At 50.7% G+C, this 19,995-nt stretch overlaps 1 protein-coding gene across 15 annotated transcripts in view; it reads left to right on the forward strand.

Annotated features, from left to right (window-relative positions):
- TP53BP1 (tumor protein p53 binding protein 1) overlaps nucleotides 1-19,995 on the forward strand; it is a 117,162-nt gene that overhangs the window by 37,607 nt on the left and 59,560 nt on the right. For 12 of the 15 annotated variants that reach the window (XR_014785446.1, XR_014785447.1, XR_014785448.1 and 9 more), the window contains exons 10-14: nucleotides 3,992-4,216; nucleotides 4,616-4,667; nucleotides 5,202-5,294; nucleotides 7,495-7,963; nucleotides 13,087-13,239. Coding sequence is in view for 12 of the 15 variants with exons in the window: in XM_084817837.1 (XP_084673963.1) it covers nucleotides 3,992-4,216; nucleotides 4,616-4,667; nucleotides 5,202-5,294; nucleotides 7,495-7,963; nucleotides 13,087-13,239 (992 nt within the window). In the remaining 3 variants the exon portion in view is untranslated. The remainder of the gene's footprint in view (nucleotides 1-3,991; nucleotides 4,217-4,615; nucleotides 4,668-5,201; nucleotides 5,295-7,494; nucleotides 7,964-13,086; nucleotides 13,240-19,995) is intronic. The other 3 variants (XM_084817830.1, XM_084817834.1, XM_084817836.1) reach the window with 1 other exon arrangement.

Here is a 19,995-nt window from a genome sequence, read left to right on the forward strand (position 1 = left end):
CTTGAGACCATCGAACAGTCATGGGGTGCCCCCTCTATGGTACCACCAGTATCAAAGTGCCTAGAAGGTACGTACCATCTTCAGAATACCGAAGCGGAATATTTGTTTAAGCACCCAGCACCCAATGCTATGGTCGTCGAAGCAGCGCAAGGCAGGTCAAGGAGAGTACATTCCTCTCCTACAGACAAAGAAGGGAGAAGGTTGGACTTGCTAGGCATGAGACTTTACTCTTCCACTTATGTGGGCTTGAAGATTGCTAACTATCAAGCAGCAGTGTCAGGCTATCCACTGTTGTTGTGGGTCAAAGTGGGCCAGCTGCTAGATCATTTGCCTGATGATTAGAAGGAGGTGGCTTGTCTGTTTAGGGCTGAGGCTTTGAAGCTGTCAAAGCAACTGATTAACACATCTTGCCATCAAACAGATTGCAACTCTTAAAGTCCTGGTGAGTTCAATCTCCCTTCGATGCTATGCTTGGCTTTGGTCTTCAGGTCTTCCACAGGAGAGCTAGGATAGAAGACTTGCCATTTGATGGGCATGGATTGTTTAATGCCAAGATGGACGAGGCATTACACGCGGTACAAAAGGCTTGCACCACGGCACGGTGGATGGGTTTTCTCTCGCAACATCAACAGCGTCGTCGTCGCTGGTTCCAGTCTTCGGTCCCTAGGTACCAGCCTTAGCTCTGAGCTGGCTCAGCAGCAGCAATGACCACAGACAAGCTGGCAGGGAAATCTTTCCAGCGTTCTAGATTCCAGGATTACTGCAAGAAGTAGGAGGTTAGGGGCAAGCGGCGTCTTTGACTCGCTACCACCAGCCGCCTATTTTTGGGACACACTTGTCGAAGTACCATCTAGCATGGTGACACATCACAATGGACTTGTGGGTCCTAGCTATAGTCCAGAAAGGATATTCGATCAAATTTGATGGTATCCCTCCCCTTGGTATAATGAAGGTTACTGCTCCGTCTCCAGTCCTCCTTACTGAGGTTCAGACTCTCCTCAACAAAGGGGCAATCCAGCTTGTCCCATACAATCAACTGTAGGATGGGTTTTATTCCTGGTACTTCTCACGGCCTTCGGCCAATAATGGACCTCAGACAGTTCAACAACTGCATTTCGCCCAGAAAATTCCACATGGTTACTCTGGTGTCTGTTCTTCCCCTCCTCTTCCAAGGAGTTTGGTTCTCCTCTGTCGACCGCAAAGATGCTTACTTCCATGTAGCCATAGAGCAGTCTCACCAGCGTTTCCTGCACTTTGCCATCGGTACCGATGTCTGTCAATTCAGAGTTCCACCCTTCGGTCTCACCACCGCACCGAGGGTATTTACAAAGTGCATGGCAGTCGTGTGTGCCCATCTTTGGTTGCAGGGTATAGACGTTTATCTTTACATTGACGACTGGCTTCTGGTAGCGTCAACAAAGTTGCAGCTCCTGCGGTCGATAGAGGTAACCTACGATCTCCTCCATGCTCTCAGGCTATATATCAACCTCAAAAAGTCTTACTGTTGCCTACCCAGAGCATAACATTCATAGGGGTGTTATTGGACTCCAAAGTGGGCAGAGCTTTCCTATCTAATACCAGATGTATCAGGTAGGATACTACCTCCAGAACAGGATGAAGGTCACCTATCCAGGCAAACGAACCCCCCCGGTAACAGTACCTCCATCTTGTCTGGATTGAGTCTCAGTTTATTGGCCCTCATCCAGTCCATTACCGTGCCCAGGCACTGATTCAGAACAGCCACTGCCTCACCTGGGTTTGATGAAAAAGAGAGGTAGAGCTGGGTGTCATCCGCATATTGATGGCACTTCAGCCCACACTTCCAGATAACCTCCCCCAGCGGTTTCATGTAGATGTTAAACAGCACAGAGGATAAAATAGAGCCTTGTGGAACCCCATGGCACAATTGCCAAGGCACAGAGCAATAATCCCCCAGCACCACCTTCTGGAATCGGCCATCCAAGTAGGAGTGGAACCACTGCACCGCAGTGCCTCCAACTCCCAACCCAGACAACTTATCCAGAAGGATACCATGGTCGATGGTATTGAAAGCCACTGAGAGGTCCAGGAGAATCAACAGGGTCACAATCCCCCTGTCCCTCTCCCTGCAGCGGTCATTCCACAGGCAGTTTCTTTTCCAAAACCAGGCCTGAAGCCCGATTGAAATGGATCTAGATAATCCGTTTCATTCAAGAGTGCCTGGAGTGGTCCTGCAACCGCCCACTCAAGCACCTTGCCCAGGAAGGGGATGTTGGCCACCAGCCTATAGTTGTTAATGTCCTTCGGGTCCAGGTTAGGCTTTTTCAGGAGTGGCCTGAATACTGCCTCTTTTAAAGAGGCTGGCACCATTCCCTCTCTCAAGGCGGAATTTACAACCTCCTGGACCCAGCTGGACATCCCCTCTTCATTTGATGTAATAAGCCATGAAGGGCAAGGGATGAGCACCTTGTCTGCATTCTTGGGCCTCAGTAACTGGAACTCATCAAATAAAATTTGGATTAAATTTGGTTGAATTAATTTTAGAAAAATTTATTTAGAGGTTCCTTGGAAAAATTGGCCTTTGTGTGAAACGGGTGTTCTGTTGGAGCAGAACACTGGGGATTCAAAGCAGCGTATTTGTCTTTTAGCTTCACAAGTTTGCCGTCCTATGAAATGTGTGTGGAGTTGTAGCACCGCATTTTAGGAATGCCTGCACCCCGCGGCTCCCGCATCCCATGGCAACAATAAGGGATTGCATGTGGGCCTGAGGCAGGTGCAGCAGGTCCTCTACGGTGGAGTTCCTCTGCTATAGGGGTGGGCAGCCTCAGGCCGGGGGCCAAGTCCAGCCCTCTGGGGTTCCCCATAGGGCCCCCTCCCCTGGCCCCACCCCCTTCCCACTCACCACTGGTTTTTTGGCTGTTTCCCAGCTTTTGTGCAGTGTTCCCCCCATTCTAAAAAGTTGACAGGCTTAAGGCTTAATTTCTGGCAGGAAGTACTCTTGAGCTACAATATGCTGGCAAGTTTTATATTTTCAGCCCCATCGCCTTTCCCTTTCGCCCCACCACTGGAGCGCGACCCTCAAGAGCTTCTCCAAAATTGAATTTGGCCCTTGGGCTGAATGAGGGTCCCCACCCCTGCTCTGCGGAAGCGGCTCCACGTCAAAGGGAATGTCTGATTCTGCCCACAGAGCAGCCGCAGGATCAGATGGATGTGTATGAGATTGAGATCTAGTTGTGTAGACCAGGGGTCCCCAACCCCCGGTCCGCGGACCGGTACCGGTATGTGGCCTGTTAGGGACCGGGCCGCAGTAGGGGTGTAACCCCCCTTACCTTGGGTTTGCGGGGGGGGGGGGCGATCTGTCCCTCCCCCCCACCCCGGAATCCTCGCCGTCCCTGGCTGGCTCTGCTCCGCGGCGAGTCCACAGACCTGCCAGCTGGCTCCGGCCTTGTTCTTTGCAGTAATAGCCTATGCGGACGCCATTTGCTTCCCAGCAGCCGGAAATCCTCCCCCGGCCGGAGCCGGCTGGTAGCTCGACGGTGAGTCCAGGGCCAACGAGGATCGGGTGGGGGCGGATGGCCCCCCTCCCGCAGACCCAAAGTAAGAGGGGTTCCCACACCCCCACTGCAGCCTGGTCCCATCCCCCCCACCCTGTCGGTGGAAAAATTGTCTTCCACGGACCAGTCCCTGGTCCCAAAAAGGTTGGGGACCGCTGGTGTAGACTACAAACTGAAATCAGTGTTTCAGTAGATTTAACTGCTATGGCATCCTCTACAGTATTACTGTAGATGCCAGAAAAAGCAGCCCCCTTGCAAAACTACGATTCTTAAAATCTTGTATGGGGAATTCAGTTAGTTGGGTCCCTCTTGGATGCCGAAGTAGTTGACCAAGGGCTAAAGCATTTGGTGGTGCTGTGGAGCTTAAGGCATGCTTCAGGGATGGGGGAGAGGCCTTCATAATTGCAGGAAACTGGGGTAGCCATTGTGAAGCTGCCACCTTGCTCTCCTTGTTTCAGTGGCTGGAAACTGTCCAGACAACACCATTGCAACCAGTGATGTTACAGCAGAGGATGCCAGTGAGGGTACCATGGAGAGCGCTCTGGTCTCTGCTGAGATGGAAGACAGTCACAAAGGGAGTTCTGTGGCCACATGTGAGGAGGAGGAGAAGCTGTCTTTACGAAAGGATATTGTGTCTCCTGTGGCTGAAGAGAGCAACGAGTCTCTGCCTTTCAGCCTGGAGAGTAAGAACGAGTTTGCGCAGGAGCAATGGTCTCCACTGTGGAGGGATGGTCTCTTTCCCTGGGCAAGTTGCGCCAAAGAGAGCTGGCTTCTTTGACCAGCAGCCTCTTCAGTTCTCACGGTACTTTCTCGCTGCCTGGGAGGAGCTGAGGAAATGTGGATCTGAAGAGTCTGTTAGGACGACGACTGAAACCGAACCCTTGAGTTTGGCTGTACAGAAACCTGGCGCTTGAGCAGGTTTGGGCTCCCCCAGGAGAGAGATGGAACTTGTCCCGGGCAGGTCAATGCGGAGGTGGCAAGTCCACTTGACAGGCGGGTGACTCCTGTTCCGAGGCCAGAGAGTGGGGGGTGGAGAGCAGGTGCTTCTAATGCCTCTTTATGCCTCTCTCTTTGCCCCTCAGAGCCTGCAGTCAGTGAAAAGAAGAACGGCTCTGTCACAAGAGCTGTCTCCAGGTAACTGACACCGGCGTTCAGTAAAAAATGCATGGTGGGAGAGACGGGGGATACCATCTGGTGAAAAGGGGGTGCTGCCTTGACTGCTGTCTTCCTACCATACAGTTCCTACCAGCTGTGACAGACTCTCAGTATCTCTGCAGGTGCTTTGAGTGCTTGGGAAAGGGAGGGAGGCTGTAAATGAGCAATGGGGGTGGGGAAGAAGAGAGTGTGCACATGTGAGCTTGTACCAGGAAGGCAAGGGCGGCTGACATCTACTGTAAACTGGGTCCAAAGGCATTGTGGATCCTGGAGAGACCGCTAGAGTCAATTCACTGCAGTTGTTGTAGAGCAGGTGCTCAACGGGAATTGAGCCCCCTGCCTTCCGGGAATTGATTCAGAGCTTTTGCATGTGTCCTGGGATTTTTGCATGCGAGAGCGATATGCACATTTGAGCCCCTGAAGGTTGCCTTGCTGCTGACGAGCTCTTGGGCACTGGCTCTCGTCTTGGGAGGAGTGGTCCTTTCTGAGCCTTTGTTTCGTGTCTGTCTGCAGCTCTTGGAAGATGCCATCTGTGTTTACTCGAGTCTGTGAAGCTGCGCATGAAGACCAAGTTCAAGGTCTTGAGCTGCCTTGCTCATCACCCAGGCAAGTCTGTGGGTGGCCTCCTTTGTACTGCTTCTAGCTGTCTTTGAAGCTCCTTGCAACTTCTCAGGCACGTGAACTAATAATCCACCCCAGGACACATGGTGCTTCTCCCATGGTGCAGTTGTTCCCAGGAAATCCTACCAAGGGCTTGGGTGCAGTTCAGCTCATCTTCTGTTTGTGCTGGGCCTCACGCTAGCACTCATTCAGGAGTGGGACAAGTAGGATAGAACTAGGATACAGGTAGAGGAGAGCCTGGAATGAGGCTCCCCTGCGGTATTGCCTGATTTGTCTTGGTGCCTTCCCCTTTTCTAGCTAGTTTGCTCAATGGGCAACATTTGTTGTGTGGTAGCTGTTCCTGCAGGGTCGGTTAGGGCTATAAAACAGCAGCTCGAAGAAGATCCTTCATCCAATAGGCCCTGTGTGAGGAACTCCTGGCCTGTGGAGGCCCCCCAGTGATCCCTCCCCAAAGAGGCTCTGCACATCCCCTGCCTTTTCTAGTCGGGAAAGGTGAGGGGCGTGTGGCATTGGCGGTTCCCCTGGGAGCTGCCGCTTCAGGGTGCCTGGATCAACTTGGAGCCTCCAGGAGCTGCCCCTTCGTGCACTCCTCGCCTTTTCTGACAAGGAAGACAAGAGGCCGTAGGAGCTTCCTTGGGAGCTGCCACTTTGAGATGTCTGCAGCACCTTGAAGGGGTGGTTTCCGGTGCTCCCTGTTCGTTGCAGCAGCCTCGAAGAGGGAGTTGCACTGGGTCAGTGTGTGTATATATGGGGCTGTGTGGAATGGAGTGTGGGTGGGGGGGAGGGAGGGAGACCAGGGTGGCGGAGGGGGCTGTGGCCTAGCCCAGTTTGGATGCATAGCCCCAACATCCCTACTGGCGCAAACATGGCTCTTGGGCCAAAGTAGGTCCCCCACCCCTGCATTAGTCTCTTGTAAACAGCTGAAGAACTTCCTGGGACTTGGCATTTCCCTAGTACAATAGATTGTGGACCACAAGTTCTCTGGCAGTTTATGTATGAACACAAATTATATGTTGTGGCAATATTGGTTCATCGTATATATCGTAAATAACACCGATAACATACCTAAATCCTTTGGCATATTTCTTTATTCAACTCTACTTACAACATAATCTTATTAAAGAAATTAATAGAAAGTGATGTACAAAAGCGAGTCTTCATACAGAGGATGAGATTACATTCCTTGGAATACCTATTGGAAAAGGTACGTTTTTAGTAGGTGCTGAAAATCTGGAAGGGTTGGTTATGGACTGGTAGTAATGGGAAAAATGGGAAACTCCAGACTTTCTAATCCTGAATGGGTTGTACGGCAAGAGGGTAGCACCGCATCAAAAGATAAAAGGGAAGTTAGGAACAAAAATGGAATGTATTGATAAAACAAGAAACCAACCCTTTCAAGGTTAAATTGGCTCTTCAGGATGTCTGGAAATAATTTCTTTTCTCTCCAAAACTGGTGCTGGGCTGCACAAATGGGGAGAAATAGTTTCACCAAAACTCACACTTGAAAAGTTTTTAATACTGCCGGACATGAATTTTATGGGGCTACCCTTTGAAAGCTGGACATCAGAAAACTTTCACTAAAGGAGGAAAGTAAGATGAATAGTTCACTGAATATATACTTGTCATATTGGGACCCTGTTAATGATGCAGGGGAAGACATGGAGGGGATAGACATGGTTGTGCAATGGGGAGCATTGATTCTTTGAAGCATTGGGCTAATGGGATGTGACTGCTGCTGCAGTTGGAAGGGCGAAGGGCCTTTTTCTCGCTGCCCCTGCCCTAGGAAGAGGGCAGCAGCAGTAAGCAGGCTTTCGCACCTGAGCATGAAACATTGGAAATTGGTTGGAGGGTGGGTATGGCGTGCCTGTTGCCTTGTGCTACTTGAAAGGGCTGTGTGTGCGTGTGCGCGCAATGGTTTTAAAAGGAGTCTAAGGCAAAGTCATGGAGGAGAGGTCCACCCACACAGTTAATAATGCTAAATGGGACTCCCTGCTGAGAGTAACTTTCACTCTGAGTACCAAATGAAGGGATGCTCAACAGGAAAAGGCCATTGCCTCCATGCTCTGCTTGTGGACTTCTTAAACATCTATCTGGCTGGCCGCTGGTGGAAACAGGATACTGGACTAGATAGATTGTTTGATCTGATCCAGCAGGCTTGCCCTTATGTTCTTATGATTGGTTTCAGGAGTGACCTGTTTAATTTCCCAAGGTCTCAGGAGGAGGAAGAACCAACTGGAGCCTGGCAGAGCCAACGGAGGCTTGTGTCCTTGAGTTGTGGACAGGTCCTTGACTCTGGGCTGAGCGCTAAGCAGTCAGTGGGCTGCACAGAGGAGGGAAAGGCCATGGAGCTTGATGGTGCACGGAAGGCCCCAAAGAAGCCAGAATCAGTTCTAGCTGCAGAAAGGAACAATAAAGGTCAAATGTCAAAGGCCAGCTCCAGCAGCAAGGGGATCCAGACTACTGGAGGGTTTCTTCGAGGTCCAGCAGACTTCATGTCAACTGCCACACAGACCGTGTCTAACAGCCAGGTGGAAGCAGGAACCAGTATGGCTGGGTTGTGGCCTGGGCAGCAGAATGCTAAAGTGCAAACGGAAGATCATGCATGGAGGCCGGCAAGTACTCCTGGGAGCACACCAGAGGCCCTGCACAACCAGGTGAGGGGGAGCTGCTGCCTGTGCCGAGGAAGAGTGGAAATGCTGTCTTGGGAGGCAAACTGTTCTGTGCACCAGGTGTGACCATTGGGGTGCTCAGAATGGGGGAGGCTTTTACTGCATGTGCTTTCCTCCTGGGCAAAGTAGGGGAAACACCTCTCCTCGTTGCTTCATAGAATCATAGAATAGTAGGGTTGGAAGGGGCCTACAAGGCCATCGAGTCCAACCCCCTGCTCATTAAGAGGGCACCATAAGAACCGCTGTGTTGGGTCAGGCCAAGGGTCCATTTCATTCTGTTTGGAAGAGGGGTCAACCAGATGCCTCTGGGGAGCCCATGGGTGAGCATGGGTGATAGACCTCCTGCTGTTTATCCCCAGCATTTGGAAATTGGAGCCATAGTGGTTCCATGCTAGCTGATGGTTGCTGTGTGTGAACTGAATCGTTTCAGAGAGCCAGTCGCGCAAGTCCCTGTGGTGGCAGTGACTTTCAGAGGGGGATGATTGGCAAGTCCAGCTTCACTTTACCTTGCAGCCAGTCGTTTCATTGGATAATGTAAAATTCTAGTGTTTCAAGAGACAGAGAGACTAGCTTAGCAATGTATGCCGGCCCATTCATAATTTTAAAGGCCTCTTTTAGTTCTTCCCCATAGTTGCATTTTTCCCAGCCTAAAAAACATGTAGCCATGATGTATTTATTTAAATGTATTTGTTTTAATTTAAATCCTATGGCAGGGGTGGGCAACTTATGGCCCTCCAGTGGTTTGGCTTACAACTCCCACCACCCCTCACCATTGACTGCTGGTAAGGGCTGAAGGGAATTGTAGGCCGAAACATCTGGAGGGCCACACATTGCCCACCCCTGCCCTACAGTCTCAGGGTGGGGTACAGGCATATCAATTAAACAACTTTTTTCTCCTTGTCTCCTGCTGCAAGCAATTTTAGTTGCCCCTTTCTTTGCCCCCAGCAGCTCTGTGATCATCACTCCCTCTAATAGCAAACTCTGGGATTGGAGCCAAAAATGGGGCCAGTGAGAAACGGAGGCTGTTGCCTCTCAGTGGCCCCATTTTACCTCCAATCCTGTCAGGATCCTTGGAGGATCCTTGAGGTTTGCGGAACAGCAAGCCTAAAAAACAAAAATCCCCAACGGTTTATCCCAGTGAAGACTGAGCGCACTCAGGAGCTATAGAACATTGGGTGTCAGTTGGGAAGAAATGGAAAACGGGGGCGGAGTGGCGTATACTGGTGGAGGGAGGGGCTGGCTGGCTGTCAGCGTGGAGGTGAAATGCGGCGACCCAAAAATAAAGGAGTGGCAAGTTTGTTAATTAAAGGAGATTTTTTTAAAAGTGCCTGACTAGCCTATGGGCCTGCAGGGTACTGATGGCAACTGAGCCAGGAGAAGGGGGGTGCAGGGAGGCCTGAAGAAACCAGAAGTCAGCAGACTCTTCGCATATGTCAGTTGAGTCTGAGAGTGGCTGAGACTCTTCCAGGCCAGGCACTGGAGGACCAGTTCAGCCCCAAGTCAGTTGCCCACAGATTCATTACCTGCTCAGATCCTGCCCCAAATCAATTCCTCTTCAGTATAAGTCATTCCACTCATTTCCCCTCTGTCCCCAGCCCCAAATAAAGTTTCTCTGTTTGTTAGCTGTCCCCCTTGGCTTCTCCTCACGCACATCTCCCTCGCACATCCTCCCTGCCGTGACCAGAGGAGGGGCAAGGAGGCGGGAGCCCTGCGGAGTGCTTTGCATACAGCAGCCCGAGCAGAGACCTCAGCCGCCTCTGCCCTGCTCAGCAGCTGCCACAGAGGGTGGGGCTGCAGGAGGACCAGGGCAGCTGCTGGGGCCTGGGAGGCGCGCACCTTCAGCTGGATGGGGCTGGGTGTGGGAAAGAGCCGTCGTCACCTGGGGGGATGCCAGAGCACAGCGGCCTGCTGTGGTTGCCATTTTTTTGTTCACTGTTTCGCTGGAACTTAGCAGGTTCCCAGAGCCTGAGAGCAGGCAGTGGGTCCTTTTAGGGGCTGAGCCCGTCGCTTCTCCAGGCTTGTCGAAGCAGGAGGCGATGACGTGGGGAAGGAAAAGCCGAAGCCAGCTGGGCTGCTCGGCACCTGGGGTGGGAGGCCGTTTTTCTTGACTGGCCTCGCTGGTGCTTTGCAGGCTCGCCGTCAGGCTCCTGCTCCGTCTTTGCCTCTCTTCTTTCTTCCCCCTTTGCAGTTCCTAACACCCAGCAGAAGGTTCCTCTCTGCAGCCTCGTCCCCCTCCCAAAGGTGAAAAAACAACAACGCTGAATTTGCGCAAGTCTCCTGGAAGGGTGCCGGGGGGAGGCGTCGCTGGTTAGGGGGCGACGAAGTGGAGGAGTGAATTGACTAGTGCCATTTCAAGATGTAGCAGAGAGGGGATATCAGCGAGAGTGCGAGGAGCAGCCGGGTTTTCCACTGCTTTTGCCAGGAGGCCTTGTAGCTCTTCCTGGCAAGGCACGAGAAGCCGCTGGGAGCGAGCTGCCCTGAGTAACCCAGCAGCAAGCCAGGGCACTGAGCTGGAGGGTGCTTCTCTCCGAACGAAGAACCAGTCTGACCATTTCTCAAATATGAACACTTACCTCTGTCCAAGCAGGCATTTCATTTTTACCTGATTAAAATAAACTATTCTAGTCTGCCCAGTGTCTGTCAATCCTTGCTTTGACATGATCAGGCATGACTTTTCCTCTAAGGTAAAAAAGGAAAACATGCAAAATATATACAGTGAGATGCAAAGCCTACTCACAAGAATGTCACAGTGTAAATAATTCTTTGTTTAGTTGTAAATTAACACAGTTCAGTGGTCAGATCTGCACCAGTGTTCAAGAAATATGTGAAACAGTTTCATTGGGAAACTTGACTTAAATATTGATTTAAATCGGCCTTTTTTCTTGCTGATTTAAATTATGGTTAGAAGCGACTTCATTTAAATAGTGATTTAAATCGAACTGCCATTGTGCAGTCTCCTGTCCCTCGGTTTTCCTGGCGGTGGAGCCATGTGCGACTGACACAGTGGGCTGGTCTGCACTTTGCACTAAGGCGCCCTGGAGAACTAGCCACCGCAGGCTGGCTGTTCACTTGTCAGCCTGCATCGATCCGGCCTGATGACTGGGCACACGGTGGCTGGGTGTGGCTTCCCCCCCGATCCTCCAGCCTGCCCCCTGCATGTATCCCGGTGTCCTTTGCATGGCAGCCCACCTCATATCCTCATCCCTATGGTGGGAAACTTCCCTGGCCTCCCTCCCTGCTCTGATCATTACCCCTTTTTGGCGCACTTACTTTGTTTGCCACCTCCCCTCCCGTCTCGGTGCTTCAGAAGTATGCAAATAGGATCGCAATTTTATTTTTGTATTTTCCTGGTCTTTCGCAAGTGTACAAGAGAGCGAATTCACCTTTCCGCTGTGTGTTGTCAATTTCCTTCTATGTTACAGCTGTCAAGGGAAGTGCTGAACTGCAGTAGGGAATGTACTAGGAAATCGACAAGGTGAGACTGCGCATAGGCTAATTGCGCACTTGCGAAGGACCGTAGGGGAAGTAAAATGGAGACACAGTACGAGCCCATTTGTGCAATTCAGAAGCACCAAAGAAGGGAAAAATGGCGAGAGAAGTAATTGCTCTGAAAGGGAGCACCATTTGGCAATGTTATCCTCTTGCAGTTATGCCTTGAACTGGCACTTTGTAGTGTCCTCCCCCCTTTGGATGCTTCCCTGAGTCTTGATGAAGTCAACAAATGGGAGGAATCCCCCCCCCCCCATTGCAGGTTGTTTTAGGAGCAGCTGCTCTGAGGTACGTGCTTGTCGCTTCCCTCCACTGCTAGGTGCCACTGCCCTGCTCCCTCATCCCATCAGTGCTCTCAGCCCCCTGCTCCAGGCCTTTACATTTGCAAAAATCTCCCCTCTGTTTATTGCCCAGCCTTTAAATTTGTGCAAACCTCCGACAGTTTTTGTTTTTTTTAAAGTAGGAGGCGGCGGAATGGGATGGAGAGAGTTGGAGAGATTTGTGCAAATTTGCTGAAGTGCACTAAACCCAGCAGTGATGGCTCCTAGAAGGAGCTGCAGTGGGAGGCAGGGGGCAATAACTCCCATTTTGTTGACGTCATCAGGACCACACTGAATTGTCCATGCCAGGTTTGCGCATCATAGTAAGCCACGCTGACAGTAACAAGGCTCAGAACCCACCGTGGCTTATCGTGTCATCTGAACCCAATCAGTGTCTTGTGTATGTCAGAGAATGTATGTATTTATTTTCATTTCTGTATCGCCAAAGCATGTACAAAAGGCCAATCAGAGATTGTGGTGGGAGGCATATTTTGGTGCTGCCAGTTGGCAGCAGGCTATGCCAAGTGCCGACTATCCAGTCCTCTAATGCTGGCCTTGGCTTATTTTTTTATATCTATATCCTGCTTTTCCCCCAGGGAGCTGAAGGTAGTATACATGCAGTGAACCCCTTGCCAAAGGAGGCCCATCTAACCCATTCTCTGATGATGGACTACTTACTGGCAGACAAATGTGGGTTTTTTTTCCCAGAGACCTTTGGCCTGATAGGCTGACTTGTTATGGCTACTGTAAACATACTTTGTTCAATTATCTTTCCTGGTTTTTCAAAAAAATATTTTATCTCTCTTGCTTTTTTGTTTTGTATTTTATTTCTCTTAGCTGCCTTGAGCACCATTTGATAGAAAGCTGGGATGTGAATTGAATTTTTAAAAGAAATTAATGGAACTTAGGGCTTTTATTGAAAAATCTGCTTTATTCTGCTACAGCAGAGGGAGCAGAATAAAGCATTTGGACTTGAAATACAAGAATAAGTTGCATGTGGTCGTTTGCATAGTCTTACACTGCGGAACTTGAGGAGCGTTTTGTGTCAGATGCCGGCTTCTTTGGACCGCGCTACCCTAATGTTGTAATTGCAGCATCATGTTCTAAAAATGTGCTCAGAATGTTTTAGTTCCCTTTTCGGAGTAGTGTAACTTTGGTACAGAATAGGGTTTTTACTGCAGAATTCTACTAGCCATAGGCCCACCCTATTGAACACTGACTGGGATTTGAGCTTAGTGGGTTATCCTGGGAAAAGAAGTTACTTCTGTGTGAATTTTGGGGGGTTTCTCTTTTCTTCAGAGCGGGGGAGAGTTTGATTTGCCTTGCCCACCTGCAGGCAGAGTCCTGCGGCGTCACATGCGAACTATCCGTGAAGTGCGCACTCTTGTGACACGGGTCATCACAGATGTTTACTACAAGGATGGGGCTGAAGTGGAACGCAAGGTGGTTGAGGTAAGGTTCCCCCCCCCCAACACCCCCTGATGGGTGAGGATTTCCAAAATACTAAAATTTGTTCCTCCCACAGTGGAGTGATGACAAATGCTTATTGGTGCTGCTTAAAATCCGACTTGTTGGTCTGATTGAAAAATGATACTGCCGTATTTCAGCCTTTTGCGGTAGTCCTGATTCAAAGGCAACAGTGTCATATCCAGCCCTGAAGATGAAGAGCTGGGCTGCTGTCTCATTGCTTCCTGCCCTCCCCACTTTTTAAAATAAACATGCACATACCCAAGTATGGAGAGAGGAGAGTGCCCAGGCACCATAACTCAGTGGCAGAGCACAAGTGGGGCATATTAAATCCTCAGCAGCATTTCTGGGTAGAGCTGGGAAGACCCTGCCTGAGACCCTGGAGAGCCACTGCCAGGCAGTGAAGACAATACTGGGCTAGATGGCCCGATGGCCTGGCTTGGCAGAAGGAAGCTTCCTATGATACAGTCAGCTGATGGAGTGTCTCTTCCCACCCGCTCACATCCTAGAAGCTAAGACATTTTCTTAAGGTGCAGACTGGAGTGGGTGGAGGTGTGCAAGATTGAAAAGGGACGTTTCCACCCTTTGCTTGAGGTCGGCCAGTGAGTTCTGCTCACTTTGCAGGCTGTGCATGTTCCGCTCCTCCGAATACCAACAGGCTCTCTTAGCTAAGAAAAAACAGCACCATCCCAGCAGCAATATTCTGTATTTGGATGCTGGGAAACCTCAACATCCCCTGAAGAGGATCCTGCCTGTCCTCTGAGGGAAGCAGCACTGAGGAGCAGTGTTGGGGAACGACCAAGGCAGCAATGAGCTCATTGTCTGGACAGAACTGGTCTTTCAGGGCAAAGCTACACTGCAAGTGGGGGAGCCAGTGGTGACTCCTTTGGCATGGACAGATCATTATCTGATCAGTTTTGACCTTCAGGCCACCTGTACCTCCGCAGGGGTGTGGGACCGAATTTGAAGGTCCACCCCTGGAGACTGATAAATCCGGATGGATTTTTGAGGTCTTTCGGGGATTTTCCTGCAGGCTTGGCCAGCGGTCCTGCCGAGGTCCTGGTCCTGGCTTGGAATGAGGAGATGACCCGGGTTACTGATAGGATCGCTCCCAAACGTCCTCGACCTAGTCGTAGAACTGTGTCAGCTCCTTGGTATTCTGAGGAGCTGAGGGCAATGAAATGACTGTGTCGATGATTAGAGCGCAAATGGCAGAAGACTCGGAACGGATACGATCGAACACAGGTAAGAATCCACTTGCAATCTTATTCTGTGGCGGTGATGGTGGCGAAGAAATCCTACTTCTCCACCACCATTGCATCTGCTCAGTGTCGTCCAGCGGAGCTCTTTTGTGTGGTTAAAGGCCTCTTAGGCATAGGCCTTGAAACACAAGAACCTGAACCTGCAAAGGCCCACTATGAACAATTTGCCAGACACTTTGCAGATAAAATCGCTCGCATTCGTGCTGACTTGGATGCCATTGTTTTGACAGAGTCTGATATGGATGGGGCTGGTGCACCATCTAGTCATGTTATGGGTACCTTTCAGCTTGCGCAACCTGAGGATGTGGGCAAACTGCTTGGAGTCCGGAGGCCTGCTACTTGCCGTTTAGATCCTTGCCCATCCTGGCTTGTGAAATCTGCCGTTGCTGGGCTGGGTATCCGGACCTCGGAGGTGGTAAACGCCTCCTTGAGGGACGGCAAGTTCCCTGCAGCTTTGAAAGAAGCTGTAGTGAGGCTCTTGCTGAAGAAACCAAATTTAGATCCCATGGTTCCAGATAATTACCACTCTGTGTCAAATTTGCTGTTTTGGGGCAAGGTGCTAGAGCGTGTGGTGGCCTACAACTCCAAGCCATTTTGGATGAAACTGATTATTTAGATCCATTACAATCAGGTTTCAGGCCTGGTTGTGGGACGGAAACAGCCTTGGTCGCCCTGGTTGATGACTTATGCCGGGGAATGGATGGGGGGAGTGCTACCCTGTTGGTTCTTCTGGACCTCTCAGCGGCTTTCGATACCATCGACCATGGTATCCTTCTGGATCATTTATCTGGACTGGGCTTGGGAGGCACAGTTTTAAAGCGGTTCTGGTCCTTTCTGGAGGAGCAGTCTCAGAAGGTGGTGCTGGGGGACTTTGATTCCACCCCATGGCCATTAGCCTGTGGGGAGCCGCAAGGTTCTATCTTGTCCCCCATGCATATAACATCAACATGAAACCGCTGGGGGAAGTCGTCAGGAGGTTTGGGCTGAAATGTCATCAGTATGCAGATGATACTCAGCTCTACCTCTCGTTTCCATCTGCACATCCCAGGGAGGCTGTGGAACTCTTGAGCCAGTGTCTGGAGGCTGTTTTGGGATGGATGAGGGTGAACAAGCTGAAACTTAATCCAGACAAGATGGAGGTACTGTGACTTGTAAACCTCCATCCAAAGTAGTTGGTTTCTCAACTGGTCTTAGATAGGGTTGCGCTCCCCCTGAAAGACCAAGTGCGCAGTTTGGGAGTCCTGGACTTTGAGCTAACTGGGGAAGCCCAGGCGGCTGCAGTGTCCAGGAGTGCTTTTTACCAGCTTAGAGTTGTACGCCAACTATCTGGAGAGGACGGACCTTGGCTCAGTTATCCACACACCAGTCACGTCCAGGCTGGATTATTGTAATGCGCTATATGTGGGGCTGCCTTTGAAGATGGTTCAGAAACTCCAGCTTGTGCAGAATGTTGCTGCCTGAGTATTAGTGGGGGTGAGCCGATTTGATCACATAATGCCTATACTGCACCAGCTGCACTGGTTACCGGTGTGTTTCCGAGCCCAATTCAAAGTGCTGGTTTTTACCTTTAAAGCCTTAAATGGTTTGGGACCAAGTTACTTGAAGGACTGCCTACACCCATATCAGCCTGCCCACACTTTAAGATCAGAAAGAGCGACCCTTCTCATTTGCCCATCTGTGAGAGCAGTCAGGTGGGTGAACACACGTGAGAGGGCCTTCTATGCAGTGGCCCCACATCTTTGGAACAAGCTGCCATCGGAGGTCCTCCATGCTCCCTCATTGCAGTCTTTTAAGAAGGCCTTGAAAACATATTATTTTATCTTGGCCTTCTACTGATATGACCGCTACTATTGCTGCTGTTAACATCATTGTTGGTTTTATTGTTGGTTTTAATTGTTTATTGTTGGCTTTTATTGTTCTTACATTTTCATCATTTTTAATATTTTAATTGTTTCTGTGTATTTTATTGTTGTAAGCCTCCTTGGGAGGGCTTCTGCTCTGAAAGGCGGCCAAGAAATATTTAAAGAAAGAAATGAATGAAAGAAATGTTGGGCATATAATTCTGCCCTTAATTGCAGGGCTTTTTTGAAAAAAGAAATTAGCAGTGTAGCCCCCGCCATCCAGATCAAGACTAGCCCCGGGGGGGGGGGGGCGCTGCAGGGGGCTTTAACGCTTTGCGGTCTGTACCTGTCTGGTGTGGGTCCCAGCGCTTGCAGTTTGCATTCTCAATTTGCATTGAAATAGATGGGACCTTTTTTGGTGAATTGCGATCTGAACCTTGTCAATCTGGTAGGCTCCTGTGGATACTTCTACAAGGTCAAGATATCCCAGAGTGCAGTGACCAACTGATTTTTTAAAAAGCCCCCCCCCCCCCCACGCAGTTAGATAAAGACAGATTTTTATCCCCAAACGAAAGTGAGTTAGGGGAAAGAAAGAAACCTGAGGGGAAGCCCACTCCGGTAGACGTGTCTTGCCACAGTTCAGGTCTACCATGTGAGATGGGAGGGCGAGGTGCCGTTTCTCTCCAGCAAAAGAAGAACTCCATTTTGCATTCTCTGACTCAGCAGATGTTTGTAGAGTGGGATGAAATGCTGTTTGCTGGAGGGTGAGGGTTCTCTTTTGCTCTGTTTCCTTCTCTGTTTGCTGCGAGGAGGCATCCAGCAATGGTTAACTCCCCCTGTTGCCCCAGCAGGAAGGTGGGGGTGTGCCAAAAATCCTGGCGTAGATTTTTGTCTCTAGGCCTGATGCTGCTGGACTCCGCCTAGTTTTTTTCCCCGCTTTTGCCTAGGACAAAGCTCTGCTATTCAGCTCCTCTCTTGTCAGGTTTTATTCTTTCCCTCCCCCCTGCCCCGCTGCCTTTGCTCTCTTTGCTCTCTTTAAGTTCTCCCGATCCATATTCTCTTACCAAAATTTCAAACTTTTGTGTGATCTGAGTTATAAAAAAATCCTTCTTTTCTCTGTATTGTTGTTGTGTTTCCTCTCTCCCTCTGCTCATGGCTCTGAGGGGGGAAATGAACTGTTTTCCAAGCCTGCAAATGAAGAAAGAGCACACCAGTAAATAAGGCTTCGGAAACAAAAAGCGAACTGCCCCAGTCGCGGAAGGGGCTCCTGCAGAGAGCGCCCTGCCCACCGCGTGCCTGCCCCTCCAGTGGAGGCTGGGTGAGAGCCAGCGCTTGCTGGGCCCTGGACATGCCAGCCTGGCTGCCTGGAGGGGCTCCGGCACTTGGGCATTGATGGGGATCCCCAGGAGCCCGAGCCTTCGTCCTCGGAGGCAGCATGCCGAGCAGCATCCAGCTGAACCCCCTCCGCCACCGGACGTGCCCACTCTTGCGCCACGAGGGGTTTCCGCACTGGAGGGCCAGCACAGGCTGAGCCAGGAGCCAGGCTCTCCCCTCGGGGTGAATTGGGGGAGGATGGCGGGGGCTGGGGCTTTAATCCCTGTCTTCCCACTTCTTGGTGCAAACGATGCCCCTTGGGATGAGAACGCGGGCCGCACGGCTGCTTCGCCCTGCCAGCAGCTGAGGCCCTGGCGCCCCTCAAAGGGCTCAACACGGCTCGAGATGCTCCAGGCATTACAGCCTCGGACCCCCAGGGGCGGTGCCTGCCAGAGGAGACCCTGGCTTTCTCAGATGGCTAAAAATACAGAGAATCTTACAGGCGTTTCAGTCCCTCCCAAGTCTTGTCAACCATGTTTTAGTTACTGCATCAACGTGTGTGTTTATTTTAGCTGTGCAGTGCTCTTGTCCCCTGATGAGGCTGGCTAAGCCATGCACAGGGCACACGCCACTGTCCTCAGATTCTTTACCCCCCTCCCCCCACTAAGGCAGGGGCAAAGGGAAAGAAAGGAAATGCTCTGAGTTCAAATCCTCTAAGTTCAGGTGCCGCCAGTACAAGGAAAGTTCTTGCTCACTCCTCAGTGGGGCCTACAAATCTCCTGGACCTTGTCTGCTGCCATTGAGCAGACGGGCTACTCTCCACAAAGCCTCATCTCATAAGGGACGAGGGGAGATTAATCTCTCAGTTCTCCGTCCCACCTAAGGACTCTGTTCTCCGTATACATGGGACAGCGAAGATGAGGGCTGGTCTGACCATAGTCTGACGATGATGATGATGATGTGCCAAACCTAATTCCGGGCTGTTTGGTCCTTTTCCTGCCTTTGCTTCCCAAGGCCACCTCCTCCAGAAGCCACCCAGTCGGCATATAGGCTGCGCCAGTGTTTCCCAGACCCAGGACACCTGCCAGACATGCTTCTCTGTCCTCCTATTGGGTATTATCTCAAAATCTGCCCAGGCCCCAGAGTTTCCTGGTTGTGAGTGCTGTACCCAAGAAGGACCTGAATCGGGTCTCCTTACATAAATCACTTCTAAAAGGGGCCAAGACATATGCCATCGTAGCTGGCGCCACAGTGGATTCAGTTCTGTTTGCAGGCCTAATGGTATTGGCAGCCACTCTGGCACGATGATCTCTTTGTAACCTGAAGGTGAGATGTGGACATCTAACGCAGCCATGGGGCACCTGCCTCTGTGGAGAAGAGACACTTAAAGATGCCCGTGTTGAAACGAAAGACAAATGTAATGCCATGCCTCCTCCTCAAAGAGAGGCAGTAGGCAACCTAAATGAAGCTATCACTCCACTTGGGGCCCTAGGAAATTCGGGAGGTTACCAGATTCCCCACCAATCGTCAAGTTCAGTTTCCTCTAGATCAGGAACCTTCCAGTCTCCAGCAAGAGGTCGTCAGCAAGGCTACAGCTGTCCCTCCATGCCTGGAGGCCTCAGCAGTGGGCCTCTGGATGTTTTCAACCAGGATTATTCTCAGGATCTCCAATCAAGACCACGGGGTGAACGTCAGCTGTCTCCGGTTTCCAGGTCATGGACAATGCAAGTTAGCATGAAACAACCACAACTCACCTTATAGAGATAAGAGTACGGGTACAATTTCCCTGGAGTAAGAGTCTCCAGATCATACTCAGTTTTCTTTGGCCCAAAGAAAAGGGGGCATCTGGTGAGCCACTCTAGATTGGTACTAGAATCATAGAATAGTAGGGTTGGAAGGGGCCTACAAGGCCATTGAGTCCAACCCCCTGCTCAATGCAGGAATCCAAGTCAGAACATCCCTGACAAATGGCTGTCCAGCCTCGTCTTGAAGGCTTCCAGTGTGGGAGAGCCCACCACCTCCCCAGGTAATTGGTTCCATTGTCATATTGCTCTTACAGTCAGGACATTTTTCCTGATGTTCAGCTGGAATCTGGCTTCCTGTCACTTGAGCCCATTATTCCGTGTCCTGCGCTCTGGGATGATCGAGAAGAGATCCTGGCCTTCCCCTCTGTGACAACCTTTCAAGTACTTGAAGAGTGCTATCATATCTCCCCTCAGTCTTCTCTTCTCAAGGGTAAACAGGCCCAGTTCTTTCAGTCTCTCTTCATAGGGCTTTTTCCAGTCCCCTGATCATCTTTGTTGCCCTCCTCTGAGCCCTCTCCA

This window comes from Heloderma suspectum, chromosome 11, assembly GCF_057233095.1.
Source record: "Heloderma suspectum isolate Gila_16-S chromosome 11, 16-S_ref, whole genome shotgun sequence".
Lineage (NCBI taxonomy): Eukaryota > Metazoa > Chordata > Lepidosauria > Squamata > Helodermatidae > Heloderma > Heloderma suspectum.